General features: G+C 39.7%; 3 protein-coding genes across 3 annotated transcripts; 2 read left to right on the forward strand and 1 right to left on the reverse strand.

Moving 5' to 3' along the window:
* Nucleotides 1-261: 261 nt before the first annotated feature.
* Nucleotides 262-5,783, forward strand: LOC146478742 (actin-related protein 2). Its single transcript, XM_085112344.1, has 10 exons — nucleotides 262-416; nucleotides 492-602; nucleotides 728-886; nucleotides 998-1,054; nucleotides 1,807-1,879; nucleotides 1,983-2,119; nucleotides 2,654-2,739; nucleotides 3,044-3,107; nucleotides 3,441-3,719; nucleotides 4,539-5,783. Exons 1-10 carry the CDS (start codon nucleotides 369-371, stop codon nucleotides 4,707-4,709), a joined length of 1,185 nt encoding a protein of 394 aa, XP_084968470.1. The 5' UTR covers nucleotides 262-368; the 3' UTR covers nucleotides 4,710-5,783.
* Nucleotides 5,784-6,342: 559 nt separating this feature from the next.
* On the reverse strand, nucleotides 6,343-10,554 carry LOC146478743 (uncharacterized). The gene is made up of 5 exons (XM_085112361.1): nucleotides 10,403-10,554; nucleotides 9,910-10,053; nucleotides 8,975-9,106; nucleotides 7,667-7,987; nucleotides 6,343-7,151 (listed from the first exon to the last, which is right to left on the reverse strand). The coding sequence occupies exons 1-5, from the start codon at nucleotides 10,473-10,475 to the stop codon at nucleotides 6,628-6,630; spliced, it is 1,194 nt and encodes a 397-aa protein (XP_084968487.1). The 5' UTR covers nucleotides 10,476-10,554; the 3' UTR covers nucleotides 6,343-6,627.
* Nucleotides 10,555-11,593: 1,039 nt separating this feature from the next.
* LOC146478744 (protein toll-like) lies at nucleotides 11,594-14,819 on the forward strand. The gene is made up of 5 exons (XM_085111760.1): nucleotides 11,594-11,898; nucleotides 12,067-12,132; nucleotides 12,228-12,299; nucleotides 13,437-13,612; nucleotides 14,495-14,819. Exons 1-5 carry the CDS (start codon nucleotides 11,654-11,656, stop codon nucleotides 14,701-14,703), a joined length of 768 nt encoding a protein of 255 aa, XP_084967886.1. The 5' UTR covers nucleotides 11,594-11,653; the 3' UTR covers nucleotides 14,704-14,819.
* The last annotated feature ends 5,957 nt before the right edge of the window (nucleotides 14,820-20,776 follow it).

The raw sequence follows: 20,776 nt of genomic DNA on the forward strand, positions 1-20,776 counted from the left end.
GTTTGCTCATACAGACAAACACATGCAGTAAGTATGCATGCACCTTAAAGTAATACAGAGGTGCTAATAAAGGTGCATAGAAAGTTTTCCGACCTAATGGCTAAGAGTTTGGTACACAAACCAAATGGATAATATATAATACGAGTTGCATGAGTGCCCTTTTCAACTTTGGAGATTGATGATATTGTTTATATTTATATGCTTCAAAATGAAAAAATAAATATTTGGTTTTCCCGGGAAAAGTTATTCTCTGTAGCGAGGCTTTGAAGGGGGAGGTGTCAAACTACAGCCAGTCACGTGATAAGGCGTTGAGGAAGTTAGTAGCGGCCATTTTGTTTTCGGCAAAGTGGTCGGTGGAAGGCACCGCCATGGATTCCAAAGGCAATAAAGTAATCGTCTGTGATAATGGAACGGGGGTAAGCCTAGCCGGTTGTTTCGCCGTAGTAATTTATTTCCGTTAACGTACTGTTTGTATAATTGTTTTTTTGCAGTTCGTCAAGTGCGGATTTGCAGGCTCCAACTTCCCAGCTCACATATTTCCTTCGATGGTAGGAAGGCCGATTATTAGGTCAACCGCGAAAGTAGGAGACATTGAAGTGAAGGTAGTCTAAGTGTTTCTGTGATAATGCATTTTGTACTTTACACTTTTAAGTCTTATTTACATCCTTATCAATCGACGTTCTTTAGATGCCAGCCTTAGGGTTTGTGTTGTTTCGTTTTTGATCAGGATTTAATGGTGGGTGATGAAGCCAGCAAACTCAGGTATATGTTAGAGGTCAATTATCCGATGGATAATGGAATTGTTCGAAACTGGGACGACATGAAACATGTATGGGACTACACGTTTGGAGAGACAAAGCTTAACGTCGATACAAAGAATTGTAAAGTGAGTAGTAGTGTACATGTATTTGCTGTTTTTTGAAATATCATGTATGACTTTCAGCTTGCTCACACCTTCTGCGACCTTCCATTTCTCACTTTTCGTGGTAAATTTCAGGTTTTGCTTACTGAACCACCGATGAATCCCCTGAAGAACAGACAAAAAATGGTCGAGGTAAATGAACATAATATGATAATGCTTATTTCGATTACCTATTTAAATAATGTGCTGCAATTAATAGAATTGGCTGAAGAGTTTCAATTAAGATTTTTTAGATTGTTTATATGGAGGAAAAAGATTCTTTGAAGGTTGAAAACTATGGGTTCTTTTTTTGTGTTGCTGGACACATTTTTAGTGTGCAAAAGCAAATATCTGGAAGACCTTGAAACATTTTAACTCCAAAAAAATAATTTTTTACAATGACTATCCAAATGCTTGCACACTGATTGGCTCGCAGCTATTGTCTTTAAGAGAGCAGGCAATAAAAATGATGTGAGAGGTAACTTACGCTCTTTCTCAACAAAAAATAAAGCTAATTCCACCCATTTTCTATTTTATTGTAAAAAACAAATTGATGGCAGTTTTCTATGGTCTATAAAATAACAGTTTATGGCAGTTTTGTATGGTCTATAAAAATAATAACGTCATAAAATGTTCAAAACTCAAGTGGAAAGGCAAATGGTTTCACTGCCAAGTGCATATGTTTGGCATTTTAATTCGGAAAAAAGAATTATTTAGGTACTTCCTTGTCGACCATGGGGCTGAAAAACTTGTGGATTTTATGGGGTGGAGAGAAAAATGGACTGCAAGTTCAGTTAAAGGAACCTATATTTGGGTCGGGAATGCATAAATGTCTGTCATATGATGCAACTACAGTCTACTAAAATTTGTCGTTACCGTGTATTTACTGGTATGATTTCTTGCAGGTTATGTTTGAAAACTACCAGTTTGATGGTGTCTTTATTGCTATCCAAGCTGTTTTAACACTCTACGCTCAAGGTCAGTAATAACTCACCATGTCTTGTGCTGTTCAAGTATCATGGACAAGTCTCCTTAAACCAGGACAATCACAAAACTTATTTTTTATTGTTTTCACTCATAGGATTGTTGACAGGAGTTGTGATAGACTCTGGAGATGGCGTAACTCATATCTGCCCTGTGTACGAGGGCTTTTCACTTCCTCATCTCACTAGGAGACTTGACATTGCTGGTCGCGATATCACCAAGTACCTCATCAAGGTACCTTTTGCCCAAAGTTGTTTTTACAATAACTGTCCAAATTCCCGCGCGCTGATTGGCTCGTAGCTATTGTCTATAAGAGTACAGACAATAAAAATGACGTCAGATGTAAGGGGGGCGCTTTCTCAACAAAAAAATATCCAATTCCGCCGATACTTTTTCCATGTTATTGTAAAAAGCAAATCGACGGCAGTTTTCTGTGGTCTAAACTCTTGTAGACCATAAAATGACGCCATAAAATGTCCAAAACTTGGCAGTGAAACCACTCGCCTGCGGCTCGTGGTTCCACTTGAGTTTTGAACATTTTTTGACGTCATTTTATGGTTTATAAAAGTATAGACCATAGAAAACTGCCATCAATTTGTTAAATAATATAGTATACCTTGTAAAAAAAACTCAATTGCTTCCCTTGTTAGTTGAATGGCATATGAATTGTGTATTGCAACTACTTAATGTTGTGAGTCAAGTGACCTCTTTTGTGAAATGTAGTACTTATGTGGTGCATCTGTACTTATTTTATGTATCACTTTGTAGCTTCTTTTGCTGAGAGGGTATGCATTCAACCATACTGCCGACTTTGAAACTGTGCGACAGATGAAAGAGAAGTTATGTTATGTGGGGTAAGTTTTAATTTCCAAGAAGACACCTTGTTTGTTTTAACAGTACCAATACTTTGTACAGAGAATACGAGACAAGTATACGTGGTTTCCAGATAATACCATACCCCCCAAGGAGGTCATTAGAAATTCTGGGGAATGGGTCTCAAAGCCAAAGTTAATTATGTGGAATTTTTAGGACATTTGGGGGTCCAACCCAAGACCCATCTTTTGGAGAGAGACGAACATTTCCTAAAAAAAAAAAAACCAATATATGTTTCTGTTTCATTGTTAAACATGTTTCATTTTGTTTGGTTTGTTTGTTTAGATACAATATTGAGCAAGAACAAAAGCTGGCTTTGGAGACAACTGTCCTTGTTGAACAGTACACTGTAAGGAATGTGTGAAAATGTAATCTTTACCAATCTAGCTCCAGTTAACAAGGAATATGCTATATGCCCCTTGTATTGCATTTACTCTTTGCTAAAACATACTAGAACATGCATGACGGCCCTAATAATGGCTGCTTAGGAGACTAGCCAAGCTGTGACTATTTTAGGTGCTATGGTGACTAAAATCATTGTGCTGGCAATCTCTAAATTTGACAAAAAGTTTGCTAACATAGTAATTTAACCTAAAGAAGCAGTCACAAAATGGCTGAAGGGTTGTTTTAAATCCCCAGGCTCCAGTAACATTTTTTTAAATGGAAACTCTTATTTGTTCAGCTCCCAGATGGACGAGTTGTGAAACTGAGTGGTGAGAGATTTGAAGCCCCTGAAGCGCTCTTCCAGCCACACCTCATCAATATTGAAGGTGTTGGTGTAGCAGAGCTTCTTTTTAACACCATACAAGCGGCAGATATTGACACTAGAGCAGAGTTTTACAAGCACATTGTGCTGTCTGGCGGCAGCACCATGTACCCTGGACTACCAAGCAGACTAGAGAGGGAAATTAAACAGTTGTATCTTGAGCGTGTATTGAAAGGGGACACTACTAAGTTGTCGGTAAGTTATGATATTCTAAGCTGCCCTCTGTACATGTATCTTTTTGTTGTCAGCTTAAAAAATATTTGACAGCATAGAATACCTTTAACCCTTTCCCGTCCGAGGGAAATGGCGAATTTTTCTAAATTTCTAACTATGAGCTGGGAGACTACATGTGATATACCATTTAAAAGGTATTTTCTGGAGTGTGCTATAAATCACGCCAAAAGAGATGGAGGAGGTCACATATTAGAGTGAGAAAAGTCCAAAACGAAAGAAGAAAAGCTTTGAAAATTTTCTTATTTGTTGTACATACTGGGTATCCCCCTAAACTATAGCTTAATGTACAGCTCTCAGTGCATTGCTTGTTGTAAGATATCAACTGGACCCTTAACGTACAAAGGAAAAAAAATCCAAAAGTTTGAGGGGTGGTAAATCAAGTCTCATATAGGAGGGGGGCATGATTTTATGCCTTCAATTTATAGATCTTTCAAAGATCTTTTGGTTGTGCAAATGTCACACAAATTGACCAAATACTGAGCTCATAATTGCATCTTGTGCCATATGGCACTCTTGGTTGGGAAAGGGTTAAGTTAGTGCTTTTGAACAATGGCAAAATTCAACAGTAAGTTCCTGCTTTGACACAATAGTGACCTTTCATTTTGATTTTTAGTCAAATGTTGTTTATTGTCTGAAAAATCCCTTGTAGTGGATTGATACAGAGTGGATTTCTCACGCCTTTTTCCTCTCTTATAGGGTAGTTATCATGCACCCCCATCCCCAATTCTCCAAACCAACTGAAGATATCCAATAGTATAATTGTTGTACTTATTATCGTAGAAATTCAAAATCAGAATTGAAGACCCGCCCCGGAGGAAACACATGGTATTCTTAGGTGGTGCTGTGTTGGCAGACATTATGAAGGACAAGGAAGGATTCTGGATGACAAGAGAAGAGTATCAAGAGAAGGGAATTAAGGTTCTAGAGAAGTTAGGAGTTAAGGCCAGCTAGAAATTATTGGAAAAACATAGAACTCATTGGAAACTTCAGGAGAATTTCAAATTGAACTTCCAAATGATGGTCAAACTCTTTGAAACAAGCTCTCTGAAGTGCAGTAATGTATGTCTAAGATAGAAACCTTGTAGTACTTGCTGGCTATTTTTGTTTCTTAATTACTCAACCTATGGCACGCACAGAGTGCAGTTTAATACTTCCAGACTTGCTGTCAATGTAGAAAAGGTGTTGCCTTAAAGAGGCCAAAAAAAAGTTAGAATTAAGCTTTTAAACATCAAAATAAAGTTCTGATTATAAGTGAATTTCATTTTCTGTGAAAAAGATTCATTCTTACTTTCATTAATTTTACGCGGAATGTAACAATAGTTGTGGTTAGCATTGAGATTGGTCATGTTGGCATTACACCATGACAAACCTTCGACAAAAGGTATGTGAAAATCAGCAAATTTCTCTCCTGCACACTTTTATTTTCCATTATTTCAGATTTTCAGTATCTTCAAAGGGATTGTTACAGTTAAAAATAGTGTTGTCCAGAAAGAATTTAAATGGACGGGAAGAAAGAAGAGTTAAGGGAAGCTTTATAGTAAGCATCCTTTGAAATGATAATGTAGTTTGCCACTTCATTATGTATTTCAAAACCACTGTGCAAATTTCATCAATGATTGTTGCAATGGCAGCGAGTCAAATAAAAACAAACCATTTCAAGCTTCATATTTTGCCAACTTAACTTTGCAGTTTAACCTCTAAATTTCTAAATATGAAATGTTTAGGCCGTTCATAAAAGCAGTTTTGTGTACATGAGCTTCATAACTTCTGCAGAGCTTGCTGGCACAAACTGAAGAGAGCTTGATTGAAAAGTTACATGAAGAGTTTGTGAACTGTACAGATTAGTTTCCTATTCATTTAGAGATCATGCTAAATATTTTGGTAAGATAAAACCTTTCCTAGTTCCCTTGCTAAGCTTTGTTCCTGTGATCTCTTTAATTCTCTTGTCTCCAAGTAATGCTTGGAGAGATGTGAATGTTATGCAAAAAAGAGAGCAGGATATTAAAAAAATTTTGTACCACGAAAGTTGTTTGTTCGTGATCATTTTTCCTGGTAGAATTATAGAATTTAAATGAAAGGCAGTAGGGAGACTGATTAAGGGTACGTTTGGAACTCTGCATGCCTTTAGAAATTTTGCCCTGCTGCTTGCTGTCCCATAACATTTCTGTGAGAGGCTTTTGTCAGAGTGTCTTACGGAGGAAAGAGTGCAAGCAAAATCCAAGTTAGCTGCTCCCATGTGATACTATGAGGGGAGTAAAGTTATACTCCTCACTTTATCTTGAGTAACCTGTGATGGGCTAGCATTCAATCCAATACTAGTCACTGCATACTGGTTATCCTGTGATGGACTAACAACCCATTCAGGGGGTAGTAGTAACACTTCAGTTACTTCACACTGGGTATCCTGTGATAGACTTAATGTCCATGGGGGTGGGGGTGGGGGGTGAGTAGGAGGAGAGTAGTAATACTCCTAACATGCTACTATACTGGATTTTTAAGCACTGGCGCTGATGGGGCATAGTTCAATCCATCGTACTAAACACAGACCTCACCTTGACTGCTATGAGCTTTATTGGGTAGCTTTATGATATGTTACAAACTTCAGAAAATAAGACTTGAGAAATAAGAAAATGGCCATGACCGTACATGATAATAAAATCCTGAGGTTCCACGTTAAAAAATTTAAATGCCTCAAAAACAAGATCCAAAACTAATACAAAGTTGAAAGAATACTTCAGGAGAAATTCATATATTGGCATTAATTTTGTGAATGATACCATAAGAAACAAAAGGCCTTAAGAATAATGTTCGGGTGATGGCTTGTGAGAAAGAAGCATCCAATTTAAGGGGTCCCCTATTGATGTCAAATTCAATATCCTTCCCCCTCCCCCTCAGAAGCTTCACCATCTTGGTCCTCTTCATAATATGTATGTGGGACCATTGTATCAAAATTACTTTTTGTCGAGCTGCCCACATTAAGATCACCATTGTTTACATTATTACTGTAATCCATGTCATCAGTGTAGCCCATATCTTCAGCATAAGCCATGTTGTCTTCACCATAAGCCATGTTGTCTTCACCATAAGCCATGTTGTCTTCACCATAAGCCATGTTGTCTTCACCATAAGCCATGTTGTCTTCACCATAAGCCATGTTGTCTTCACCATAAGCCATGTTGTTTTCACCATAACTCACATTGTCCTGACCATAACCCATGTCCCCCATGGGATATCCCATGTTATCAGTGGGATATCCTGTTTCCTCAGGGGGATATCCCATCTCTTCAGGGGCATATCCCATGTTCTCTGGATAATACATATCACCTTCTGGGTACCCTTCACCAAAGAACATCTGATTAGGGTCAACTATACCAGCAGCAACCATCAGTTGTTCTGAAAAGAACAAAAAAATGGAAACTTTTTAACTCCTTTCACATGTTCAGAAAAATGCACTAAATATGCACGTTAACTGAATATGGTACTTTATATTAGACACCATCATTGTGTGAATGTGTAAAAACAACCTCCTCCTGTTCCTTTCATATAATGAACTTTTAAAAGTAAGGATGATTCGCTTAACACGAATATTCCTTCCTGTTTATTATGATTTCATTATGATTTCTGTTTATTACAAGCTGATGAAATCCTAAAGTGTGACCATTCAAATGAAAGCTACTGAGCAGTACTTTCCTGTGGTGCTGTTTATTATGCTGTACAAGTTGGTTCTAACTTTTGATACCAAAGTGACTATCCAAATGGACACGTGTGAGCAGCACTTTCCTGTGTAGCTGTTTATTAATCTATATTATAATGAGATTCCAGCTTTTGATCATTCTGCTCAGTTCATAAAGTATTGCTTTCTGTGGTGCCTTTTGGTCCTGTAGGGTTGAATAAAACTCCCCGCTTACCTTCATACGCCAGTCGTTTTAGCTCCCTCTCCTCGGCCCATTTCTTGCATTTTCTCTTACAACACACCACAGCGATAGTAAACAGTGACAGAACAATAACAGCAGCAGCACCAGCAGCAGCTATGCGACTTACGACACCATCCATTAGGTCCTTTAACAAGTACTTTGGAGTAGTCCAGCGGGTCAGATCATTAGGAATGCAGTTAACACCAGACACCAACTCGTGACCTTTTGGACAAACACACTGAAAGCTGCCCTCTGTGTTACGACAGTAACTCTGATGAGAACAGTTGTGTATTCTCCATGCACACTCGTTTTTATCTGCAATGTGAAATCCATATGAAAACAGATCAAGGCAAATCTGGTTTGTTATTTGCTGTTAATATTTTAAGTGTTAATGGTTTGCCTCATATACTGCATTAAGTAACTGTTAGTAGGGAGGTTCCAAATAAGCCATAAAAAGGCATCAGACACCGTAGTTAAATTGACAAAATTAAAGAAAAAAAACAATGCCTTATTATTTCATTTCAATTTCACAGGGATGTCAAATCACTTCCGTAAAAATAATTTTCACCGAACTAGTAATCAGAAGGTCATAGGTTCGACTCTTGTTGGGAGAACATGGATTTCTTTTTTCAGAGCATACCTGAATCACTAACTGGAAAAAAAACTTCTATCAGTAGTTTTATAGTTTACCATACTAATTTTTCATCACTTAATATGCTGTAATTGTTATTACCCATGATGATCATTTTTGTGTGTAGTACACTGAATAGTGCTCTCCCCACTATGGCGTCAGGCATGTAAGAGTGAGTGAGTCAGTCCGTAAACAAACAGGTCCGCAGCGCGTGCACAGCACTACCCACATGTACGCAATGCGTACCTATTTTTCGGCTTTCTGACAATGATGTTTTCGTTTCGTTAGCAAAACATTCCCATGGTATGTGGAAAACACGCGTCCAACATAAGAGTTGGGGGGGCCCATAGCCAATTGAGAAAACAAGGGTAAGACCCTCAATTACTTTGTAAAACAGTAAATCGCTTATATTGGGGGAAAGGAGGTAAAAATACTTTAGGGAGTTTGAAATTTGCGTTTTGGGGAGGGTGGTGGAAATTTTCTAGTGTTTTTTTTAGGGGGGGGGGGGGGGTAGAAACTAAAGATCGTTGTACATAGGGTCTTTTTTACGACGCAGGAGACTTGAACACCAGCTCCTGCGTCTAAGATATAACATTCTCTTCATGTGCAAATTTTAAAACTGTTAAAACACCTTGGTTGACAATTTCCTTATGATAATAATCTTGATATACCTCTGCACTTCTTTCGTTCATAATGATAACCCGGGTCACAGAGACATTTATAGCTTCCCACTGTGTTGAAGCATTTTTTCCCCATCTTTTCACACATTTCTCGTATTTCCGTGTTTTGGCATTCATCAACATCTGCGAAATAACAGAGATATTATGTTGGTGTTTTAAACTGAAAAGTAGTGGACCAAATACAACCTTGAAGCACACCCCTTCGATAGCGAAAAGACAGCGTTTGATATTGTCCAAGTAGTATTGTTTTATCGGGATTTAAAGCCACGAGGCGCAGCCTAGTGGTTTTAGACCCGATAAAACACGTGCTGCGAGTTTTTTTGAACGGCTTCAAGAACATTCCTGGAAAAGCGTGTGTTAAGAGAGTTCATAACAATGATGCTTTTGTGAACGTTGAAAATTAGCATACAAGAAAAACATTAAACACCGCATACCAATAAGGAGGAAGTTTTATCGGATATAAAACCACTGCACGTGACGTTTTATCAACCATTTGACAGGTCAATGGGCTTATGAATTATTAATTAAGATGTATCCTAAGTTTTGTTTCTGGACAAAAGTCTATTTTTCACATAAGAACAGCCTGTTGTTAAAAAAACAATTCTTAAGATTTATCTTAACTTAGGAGGGCCTCGTCAATCTTAGGATCTTGATTAATTATAATAATGATGATGAGAATGATGTATTATTCGAGTATGCCTGTGTCACTTTCTAGAATAATACATCATTCTCATTCATTCACTAGGCTTGAAATATACCATCACATTTATTTCATGTAATGATGATATTATTCACCAGAAGGAATGACAGCTTCGGCTAGCGTGCTCGACAAAAGCTTATTGTTCAGTTCATCGGTACAAATGCTCGCGCCTTTCAGGTAAAAGTCATACTGTGACACATATATAAAGCCGGCATTGGTCCCTTACCTGGTATACCCTTTGTTCCCTGTCTGTTTGGTGTTTGTGATTTTCCAGTGGGTAACTCAGGTGGTGTTGGGGCATCTGGACGACTGGCTATAAGACCCGGCGCGGGAATTACGGGATGGGATGAGAGGGATTCCAGGTATGGTCCTGCGTGAACAAAACACGTAGTATTCATAAGAATGATATATTATTCAGTGAGTGACACAGGTAACAAAACTAGGTAACAAAACGCATAACACAGAAACGGATAAATAGCTACCAGCTCCTCCTGCCGAAAAATAGTCTAAAGGCTGGAGAAATTTGTGATACGTTAGCTTAACATTGCACGCAACTTCAGAATTCTTTGTGAGTCCATCCCCTGTGGACGTTTAAAATCAAGTTGTAATTGTGAGCTGTAACTTCGAGGTATGGTGGTGGCTTATTATCAAGGATGGATCTGTTACAGTACTTTGCTACGTGAAGCGTTAAACTGTGGATGAGTATTCCGCGATCTTACCACTGTCTCCGTTTATACAGGTGATGAATAAACCCACGAACACTAAACTGCACGCCAACCGGCGCACTTTCATATTGTCCGTATTTCGCAGTTTAGGTCACATTTTTGCCTTCTTACTCTTGCTCCGAGATTCTGACGTAATAGAAGTTAACGACGTTCTAATTCAGCGCAAAAGAGCGGATCTAATTTGTATCAATTAAGCTTGTTGCTACGTGACCGAGAAACGATGAATCCAGTTATTTGAGAGAGTCTCACATAAGTATAAGAAATGCTTCAATGTAGAAACAATATTCAGTGGGAAAATACGCTGAAAATGTTTACTAGTCAGTTTTTTTCCCGAGCCTTAAAAGGAGAGAAATTTTATTGCACATTTTTCTTTCTTGCTGTCTTGTGCGCGCTCTGAATCTGGAAGAGTGTACAAATGTGGTCCAAAGTTTGCACGCGATTTACACTCTCAAATATCTTTTCGTATAATAAAAATGTGTACATAATTTTTTGTCAATAATGGCGCTGAGTAAGCGGGAATTGGGAAATGGCGCGCATGGCGCTTGCTAGCACGTGCACGAATAAACTCAACGCATGCCCAGACTCGTATCCAGTCTCTATTTACGTGTTTTGTGGGTTGAGAAGATTGGATACGAGAATGGATTGAGGCGCGCAGGGTATCATGAGAAAAGTTCCCATGATACCCCGCGCTCCTCAATCCATCCTCGTATCCAATCTACTCAACCCACAAAACACGTAGAGATTGGGTACGAGTCTGAAGCATGCCTGCAGACGCGCTTGCGAGTTTCAATACACCATAAGGAAGAAGATGGCGGCTGTGCAGTTTACCACAATACCCTGCGAACAGTTACAGAGCCAATAGGCACATAGAAAGCTAAATGTTTTGCGAAATTCTTCCCTGTACTAACAACATTATATACGCTAGGTTTGAACTGAGTTTTTAGAACTTTTCTGTGCGGTTTTATGAGCGTTTTTAGGGTTTTTGTACGCTAAGAATAATGGGTTAATGTACCAGTCGCCAATTTTTTGCGGTACCAACCTTTTCTCTCACGCTTGCTAATTTTTATCTGCGTTTCTAAGACCATCGCGAGATGCGCAGAACGTATGTGCAGTGGCAAAAACAGGCGCCGCCTAATACAGAGTGAACTGGCACGTGACACTGAGCACGCACGCTTTCTGTGAATTTGCGCGCGCTAATGATTATGACGTCAGAAAATCAGTTCAAAATACGGCAGAGTTTGAAGAATGGCTCAACCGTCTTTCATAACAATCTTTAGTTTGGTTATTTTCCTCAGTCCTTGTTTAATACAAGCTGTTGAGAATTCTTTGTCCGTACATGATGACAGTCCACCATCGGCAGCCACTTCTGAAAACTCAAACGGTTTTCCTACCGGCTGCCAATTGTATCAAAACAGGCGACTTCTTCTGTGTCGAAATGCTCAACTCCAAGCCATCCCTGAACTTAGCGACAGCTGGAATGTAGAAATAGTGTAAGTTACAGTTTACATAAGAATGTTGTGTCAAATTTGATAAATTTTAAATTTATAAATTCCTAACGACAGGAGAGCGGAAGATAGATCTACCACTCGGTAAAACTGTGAAAAGTCTTGAAACATTCAGAACCAAGGAAACTGATGTTTACGATTTTATTCCGACAGCGACCTGTCTGGAAACAACATCTCAACAATCCGATTTGGAAATGGCTATAAAAACGTTAAATCTGTGTAAGTATATCCTTGCTTTGTGGGGATAGCGTTTTGTTGGTATAACTCCGCCTTTCTTTGGTTTCATCTTATTTCCTTTCATTTACTTTTTGCAGCCATTTAGAGCGAAACAACATCACTACTATCACTGAGGATTTGATTTTCCAGCTACAGCATTTTCATTTGCTGTAAGTATTAACTTTTTTTTTAAGATAACTCCAGTAGTGCCCTGCCATTCTCGATATCAGAAAGTAATCTCTCTATAAGTTTGGTCTTACCTTAGCGCACTCTGTGATTTGTTAGAAAAGTGCGCGCCACTTTGTCACAATTAATGAGAATGATGTATTATTCAGTAAATGACACAGGCATACTCAGAAAAAAATCCGAGTGCTCTTATCAGGAGTCGAACCTAAGACCTTCCGATTAGTAGTTCGGATGTTCTACCACTGAGCTACAGGAGACTTGTGGGAGCTAAGGCCATTAAACTAGGCTCATGGGACAAACATCATGCATACTGTTACGCTAGGATTGGAATGTCAATGTGTGGCATATGCGCAATGGAAATAATGTGATGGAATATTTTAAGCCTAGTGAATAAATGAGAATGATGTGTTATTCAGTAAGCGACACAGGCATACTCGGAAAAAAGTAAAACTGAAACCAAATGTGACTTGCTCACACGTGTTTTTTTCTGCTCATACATTGTATTATTTACGTAAATTGTGATTAATCAAAACTGAAAGCCGCTCCAATACGCTTAAATTCGTCAATTGTCTGCATTCACTTTTTCTCTATAGAGTGCTAGTCGTTAAAAAGCTACGAAAGCCGTAATTAAGAGCATGTTTTCATCAATGAGGATGCAAAGAACAAAGTTATTGATCACATTCTAAAAGAAGTAAGCATGGCCAACAATGAACCAATCAGCTATCAGACCGTGATTGAGTAAAATCATGTATGCGAACGAAGACAAAAGCGCGGGAAAAGGAGAAAGATTTGATTGGCTAATCCATGCACTGTTCGTGAACCAAGTTTCTGCGACCAAAGAAGAAAAAAAATCTTCTAAAAACCAAAGCGCTCGTGTAATGTCGTTGTAAGGTTCAAGCCTGAACTTCTACGGTGCGACAGAGTAACAGGATCTTGAGCAATTCTTTCAAATCACGCAGTCTGTTTTCAGTATTTACAAAATCAAAAATTTCTGAATTTTCTTGAGTATTGATTTGACGCGCTTTTGTACATAAAGGATAAAGAGTTCCCTGAAGTTAAAGATTTTCATTAAGGATTTACAATTTTATAATAAAACTAATTTATTTTCAATTTTATTTTAGATCCCTTGGAGGAAACCCATTTCATTGTGATTGCAAACTTGAATGGCTTCGCGAAAGGCTGCTTGGAATTGACGATAATTTTCCTCGTTTAACACATATTGAAAGTTTGATATGTGCATCTCCTGTCGGTCTTCAAGGAAAAACCTTAGTTAATCTCTCAAAAGACCTCCTTTGTGGTAAGAGCTGTATAGAATTAGGCTTTGAAATGAGTCATGACCGATAAAAGATGGTACACCCTCGGCTTGTCGTATGCGACACGAGTATACAGCTTTAGGGTTTCATTTTACACGTAAACCAATTTGGGTCGTGCATTTTTTTCATAAAGCATGCCGACAAAGGTGTACCCTCTAAACTGGTTAAAGAGATCACTTAACTATAAAGCTGGGCGGGTTTTCCTAAGGAATTTTTTCTCATAAAAACAGCTCCCTCTACAGAAAAATTAAGCTGCTTTCAGTTTGTTCCTCTCTCGAAATAATCTGTTTTAGTATAAATCTACTAGTGTTTTATCACGAATGCCGTTCTCTGATTAGCTACGCTACTCGCTATCTATTCTTGATAGATAGTGAGTAGCGGGTTTCAACAAAATGGCGGCCGCTTCGTCGCGTTTTCGATGAGGAAATAGATAATTTACTTGTTTAGTTTTGACCGACTAGTAGATTTATACTAAAACAATTAGATTATTCGCTCTCGGTTTCTATGCATAATAGCTGATTCGGGCTGCGCCCTCATCAGCTATTTAGCATACCTCAGTGACCGACTATCGCGTAACGCGCAATCTGATTGGCTACACAGGTGCTGTCTATCGATCTATAGACGACAGTTTATCAGAGCGCGCGCGATTTAGCATGCATCATTGCACAAATATCTCAAAATTTATGAAATAAAAAGATTTTTTTGCTTCATAGATCGACCACTGAGGTATGCTAAAACAATAAGACGGCTCGCTCTCGGTTTCTATCGCCTTTAATAGTTGGCTCGGGGTTTCGCCCCTCGCCAACTATAGGTCGATAGAAACCTCGAGCTCGCCGTGAGTGCCTTTTTTCTCCGCCATTTTTTAGGTCATAAGCCAGGGGATATGCTGTTAAGAACGACAACTCCAACTCCAATATTACACGGAAAGAAAACTGCTGAAACAATGACACAAGCTGAATTAGCCAAAGAAAAAGTCAAGGCCATGGAAAAGGGAAGAATTGCAGAAATCATTGGAGTTACTTTAGCTTTTGCCGCTATTATTGTTATCATGTCTGTTGTCTTTATTGTCATGTAATCTACGTTTTACCCGGAAAAATTAACATCAGTTACTCTGTTCACTTGCGTGGGCTGAAGATGAACTCAAAAACGATTGAATTTATTATTAAATTGACAATAAACATGTTAAGTGGATCAGTCTCAGTTATAGAATATTTTCCTGAAGAAAGCACACTGATTTTCTGTTCTCATAATTTCCGTTTATTTCTTTTGTTTGATCTATTCCACCTTATACATCTCTCTCTTACACAGCCGTTACTTGGATCTTGAAAAAAAGCTGCACCCAAAATCACAAGGCTGTGTAGCAGACTATCTTTTTTCCAAGGGGTAGGTCCGGGGGGGGCGTGGGGTTAGGTCCAGGGTTTAGGGTCAAAGATGAACAAATTTTGAACTCGAAATTGTGCACTCGTTTATCTCGCTATCGAGATTTTTCCCATGAAAATAAGGCGATTTACCGCATGGAAAATAGTCCATTTTTGGACGAAATAGAAATATTCTTTTAAAAGCTTCAAATCGCATAAGTGAGCCCAAAAACGTCAACTCAGATACTAATTAGGCCTCCCAAGGGACCACAAAAGATGAAGTGAAGGTGAGGAAGTGAAGATGAGACTTCAACCGAAACTTCTTGGTCAGGACGTTATCTGCGCCTAAAAATTATTCACAAGGGAGTTTAAGGACATGCCGAGATCCCTGGGGACATAAACAAGTGAAAAATGCAGACTTCAAAATTTGGCCATTTTTGACCAAACGTAAGAATAGAACTACTAAACGTAAGAATAGAACCGCCAAACGTATGAATAGAACCCCCGAACATAAGAAATACAACCCCCAAACTTAAGAATAGAACCCCCAAACGTAAGATTAGAGCCCCCAAAACGTAAGGATACAACCCCCAAACGTAATAGAACCCCCGCACGTAAGGATACAACCCCCAAACGTATGGATACACAGGGGCGTCGCCATGGGAGGGTTCCAGGGGCTCCAGACCCCCCCCCCCCCCTCTCCTATTTTTAACAGTGTATCATGCGAGCAGTTGAGGTAATGGCAAATGAACGTCTATTTGCTGGCCACATGGAGCTGGCACAGAGACACCAAGAATAAAACCAGTGGACTTGCGAACGCCATTTCAAGTTTTTCTTTTATAATCACCTTGTTGACGGAAATGAAATGCCTTTCCGTCCTGAAACCCCTGAGTGTAAAACTTCAGAAGAGAGATCTAGATGTCTACGAGGCGTACACTAACAGTAATAATGTCACGGACGATCTCCAGGTCATCCGAGACAACATCGAAGTCATCTGGACCGAGTGGTTCGATCTGGCGGTCACTACCGCGGCAAACTGATGTAGGTGTTGTGCCTTCCATCCCGCGCCGGACAAATCAGCAGAAGCATCGCCACAATGTACCAGCCCAGACACCATCTGATTACTATAAGAGGGCAGTTGCAATTCCCCTTCTAGACCATCTACAATCAGAGATGAAAACATACTTCAATCCTACTAATGATGCTGTCTTGTCCAGCCTCTTTAATCTTCTTCCGTAGCTGGTAGCCGTCGGAAACAGAAATCCTGACATTGAAGCAGCGCTGGAGTTTTATGAGAACGACCTTCCTTCTCCTCATGTCGTTGATGTTGAGCTCCTGCGATGGAAGAGAAAGTGGTGCAGCACTGAGGCTGCCGACCTTCCCACCAGTGCAGTTCAGACACTCGCAGCGTGCGATCGAGAGTTCCTTTCTAACATCCACACCTTGATCCCCATTCTGTGCACGTTGCCGATAACGTCACCTGAATGTGAGCGCTCATTCAGTAAACTACGAAGGTTAAAAACATACCTGAGGTCGACCATGTCAAGCGAGCGAGAGTCTGGGCTGGCGTTGATGAACACAATTACCACCGAGACTTAAATATCGAGGAAGTGATAAACACGTTCGCTCAACGGCAACCAAGGCGTCTTCTGTTTGCGTAGTGTAAACGCCAAAGTCTTGTACGTACGTAATGAAAGGATTTTAGAGCAACCGTTTTCGTTGGAACCAATTTGGAACCCCCCTCCAAGATATCCTAGCTACACCCCTGATAAAACCCCCCAACATACAAATACAAACCCCGAACGTAAAGATACAACCCCCAAACGTAAAAATGCAACCCAGAAACGTAAGAATAGAACCCCCGAACGTACGAATACAACCAACTAAAGTAACAACAGAACCCGCAAACGTTAGGATACAACCCCCAAACGTAAGAAGGAAAACCCTGAACGTAAGAATACAACCCCAAACGTAAGAATACAACCCCAAACGTAAGAATAGAAACCCCCAAACGTAAGAATACAACCCCCAAACGTAAGAATTCAACACCGAAACGTACAAATAGAACCCCCAAACGTACGAATAAAACCCCCGAAAGGTAAGAATAGAACCCCAAAATGTTAGAATCGAACCCCCAAACGTACAATTAAACCCCCGAACGTAACGACACAGCACCGAAACGTAAGAATAGAACCCCTAAACGTAACAATAAAACCCTCGAACGTAAGGATAGAACCCCCAAACGTAAGAACAGAACCCCCAAACGTAAGAATAGGGCCCCCAAACGTAAGGATACAACCCCCGAACGTAAGAATACAACCCCCAAACGTAATAATGGCACCCTCAAACGTAATAATACAACCCCAAAACGAAAGGATACAAGCCTCAAACGTACAAATAGAAACACCGAAAATAATAAATACAAACCCAAACAGGAGGATACATCCCCCAAACGCAAGAATAAAACTGCCAAACGTAAGGATGCAACCCCTAAACGTAAGAATAGAACCTCCAAATGTAAAGATACAAACCCCAAAACAAAAGCATACAACCTCCGAACGTAAGAAAACAACCCTTAAACGTAAGAATAGAACCCCCAAACGTAGAGATACAAGCCCCAAACGTAAGAATACAACCCCCGAACGTAAGGATACTACCCCAAACGTAAGAACAGAACCCCCAAACGTAAAAAGAAACCCCCAAACGTAAGAATAGAGCCCCCAAACGTAAAAATACAACCCCAAAACGTAAAAATAGAAACACCGAACATAAGAAATACAACCCCAAACAGGAGGATACAACCCCCAAACGTAAGAAAAAAACTACCAAACGTAAGGATACAACCCCTAAACGTAAATGTAGAACCCCCAAACGTAAAGATACAACCCACAAAACAAAAAAATACAACCTCCAAACGTAAGGATACAACCCCTAAACGTAAGAATAGAACCCCCAAACGTAAAGATACAACCCCCGGACGTAAGGATACAACCCCAAAACGTAAGAATATAACCCCCAAACGTAAGGATACAATGTCCAAACGAAGGGATACAACCCCCGAACGTAACGATACAAAACCCAAACCTAAGAAGAGAACCCCCAAACGTAACGATACAACCACCAAACGTAAGAACACAACACCCGAACGTAAAGAAAACACCCCAAAACTTAAAAATAGAATCCCCAAACATAAGGATACAACCCCCACACGTAAGAATAGAATCCCCAAACGTAAGAATACAACCCCAAAACGTAACAATCAAACCCCCAAACGTAAGAAGTGAACCTCCAAACGTAAGAATAGAACCAACAAACGTAAGGATAGAACCTCCAAACCTAAGAATAGAACCCCCTGACGTAAGAAGAGAACCCCCAACTGTAAGAATAGAACACCAAAACGTAAGAATACAACCCCCAACTGTAAGAATAGAACCCCGAAACGTAAGAACACAACCTCCAACTGTAAGAATAAAACCCCCAAACCTAAGAATACAACCCCCAAATGAAGGATAGAACCCCCAAACGTAAGAATACAACCTCCGAACGTAAGGATAAAACCCCAAATTGTAAGATTAAAACCCCGAAACGTAACAATACAACCCCCAACTATAAGAATAGAACCCCGAAACGTAAGAACACAACCCCCAAACTGTAAGAATAAAACCCCCAAACGTAAGAATACAACCCCCAAACGTAAGGATAGAACCCCCAAACGTAAGAATACAACCTCCGAACGTAAGGATAAAACCCCAAATTGTAAGATTAAAACCCCCAAACGTAAGGATACAACCCCAAACTGTAACAATAGAACCCCCGAACGAAAGGATACAACAACCAACTGTAAGACAACAACCCCCGAACGTAACGTTACAACCCCCAACTGTAAGAATAAAACCCCTAAACGTAAGAATACAACCCCCAACTATAATAATAGAACCTCCGAACGTAAGGATACAACCCCGAACTGTAAGCATAGAACCCCCAAACGTAAGGTTACAACACCTAACTGTAAGAATAGAACCCCCAAACGTGAGAATACAACCACTAAGCGTAAGAATACAACAACCAACTGTAAGAATAGAACCCCCAAACGTAAGGATACAACGCCAAACTGTAAGAATAGAACCCACGAACGTAAGGATACAACCCCCAAAAGTAAGAATACAACCCATAAACGTAAGAATACAAACCTTAAACGTAACAATACAACTCCTAAACCTAAGAATAAAACCCCCAAACATAAGAATACAACCCCTAACCGTAAGAGTACAACCCCCAAATGTAAGAAAAGAACCCCCAAACGTAAGGATACAACCCCCAACTGTAAGAATAGAACCCCTGAACATAAGGATACAGCCCCCAACTGTAAGAATAGAACCACCAAACGTAAGGATACAGCCCCCAACTGTAAGAATAGAACCCCTGAACATAAGGATACAACCCCCAACTGTAAGAATAGAACCCCCAAACGTAAGGATACAGCCCCCAACTGTAAGAATAGAACCCCGAAACGTAAGAACACAACCACTAAACTTAACGATACAACCTCCGAATGTTAGGTTACAACCGCGCAGGGAAGAAGACAGCCTCTATACGTAAGAATACAAAACCTAAAGGTAAAAATACAACCCCCGAACGTAAAGTTACAACCCCTACAAGTAAGAATACGACCGCTAAATGTAAGGATACAACCCCTCAACGCAAGGTTAAAAAACCCAACTGTAAGAATAGAACCCCAAACATAAAAATACAACCCCTAAACGTAAAAATACAACCCCCAACTGTAAGAATAGAACCCCCAAACTTAAGAATACAATCCCCAACTGTAGGAATAGAAACCCCAAACGTAAAAAAACAAGTCCTAAACGTAAGAATAAAACCCCCAACTGTAAGAATAGAACCCCCAAAAGTAAGAACATAACCCCCAAACGTAAGAATAAAACTCCAAACGTAAGGTTACAACCCCCAAACTTAAGAATAGGGCCCCCAAACGGAAGGATACAACCCCAAAACGTAAAAATACAACCCCAAAACGTAAGAATATAACCCCCAAACGTAAAAATACAACCCCTAATGGTAAGAATACCACCCCCAAACATAAGGACAAACAACCAAACTTAAGAATAAAGCCCCCAAACGTAAGGATAGAGCCCCTAAACGTAAGAATACAACCATGGAACGTAAAAATAAAACCCCAAATTGTAAGATTAGAACCCCCAAACGTAAAGTTACAACCCCAAACAGTAAGAAGAGAACCCCCAAACGTAAGGGTACAACCCCCAACAGTAAGACAACAACACCCGAACGTAAGGTTACAACCCCCAACTGTAAGAATAAAACCCCTAAATTTAAGAATACAACCCCCAACTATAAGAATAGTACCCCCGAACGTAAGGATACAACCCCCAACTGTAAGCATAGAACCTCCAAACGTAAGGTTACAAAACCCCGACTTTAAGAATAAAACCCCCAAACGTAAGGTTACAACACTCAACTGTAAGAATAGAACCCCCAAACGTGAGAATACAACCCCTAAGCGTCAGAATACAACAACCAACTATAAGAATAGAACCCAAGAACGTAAGGATACAACCCCCAACTGTAAGAATAGAACCCCCACGCGTAAGAATACAACCCCTAAACGTAAGAATATAATCCCCGAACGTAAGGTTATAACACCCAAACGTAAGGATACAACCCCCAAAAGTAAGAATACAACCTATAAACGTAAGAATGCAAACCGTAAAAATACAACCCCCAAACGTAAGAATACAACCTCCGAACGTAAGG

The sequence above is a fragment of the Pavona decussata genome, unplaced genomic scaffold, assembly GCF_977016875.1.
Source record: "Pavona decussata unplaced genomic scaffold, jaPavDecu1.1 SCAFFOLD_64, whole genome shotgun sequence".
Classification (NCBI taxonomy): domain Eukaryota; kingdom Metazoa; phylum Cnidaria; class Anthozoa; order Scleractinia; family Agariciidae; genus Pavona; species Pavona decussata.

Bases quoted from the DNA above. Each gene is read 5' to 3' on its own strand.
- LOC146478742 (XM_085112344.1), top strand. From the start codon at position 369: ATGGATTCCAAAGGCAATAAAGTAATCGTCTGTGATAATGGAACGGGG. The intron at 887-997 runs GTGAGTAGTAGT...GGTAAATTTCAG, and splicing joins TCGATACAAAGAATTGTAAA to GTTTTGCTTACTGAACCACC. The intron at 1,055-1,806 runs GTAAATGAACAT...GATTTCTTGCAG, and splicing joins ACAGACAAAAAATGGTCGAG to GTTATGTTTGAAAACTACCA.
- LOC146478743 (XM_085112361.1), bottom strand. From the start codon at position 10,475: ATGAAAGTGCGCCGGTTGGCGTGCAGTTTAGTGTTCGTGGGTTTATTC. The intron at 9,107-9,909 runs GTAAGGGACCAA...GTTATTTCGCAG, and splicing joins GGGAACAAAGGGTATACCAG to ATGTTGATGAATGCCAAAAC. The intron at 7,152-7,666 runs GTAAGCGGGGAG...TGTTCTTTTCAG, and splicing joins AAAACGACTGGCGTATGAAG to AACAACTGATGGTTGCTGCT.
- LOC146478744 (XM_085111760.1), top strand. From the start codon at position 11,654: ATGGCTCAACCGTCTTTCATAACAATCTTTAGTTTGGTTATTTTCCTC. The intron at 11,899-12,066 runs GTAAGTTACAGT...TTATTCCGACAG, and splicing joins AGCTGGAATGTAGAAATAGT to CGACCTGTCTGGAAACAACA. The intron at 12,133-12,227 runs GTAAGTATATCC...TACTTTTTGCAG, and splicing joins TATAAAAACGTTAAATCTGT to CCATTTAGAGCGAAACAACA.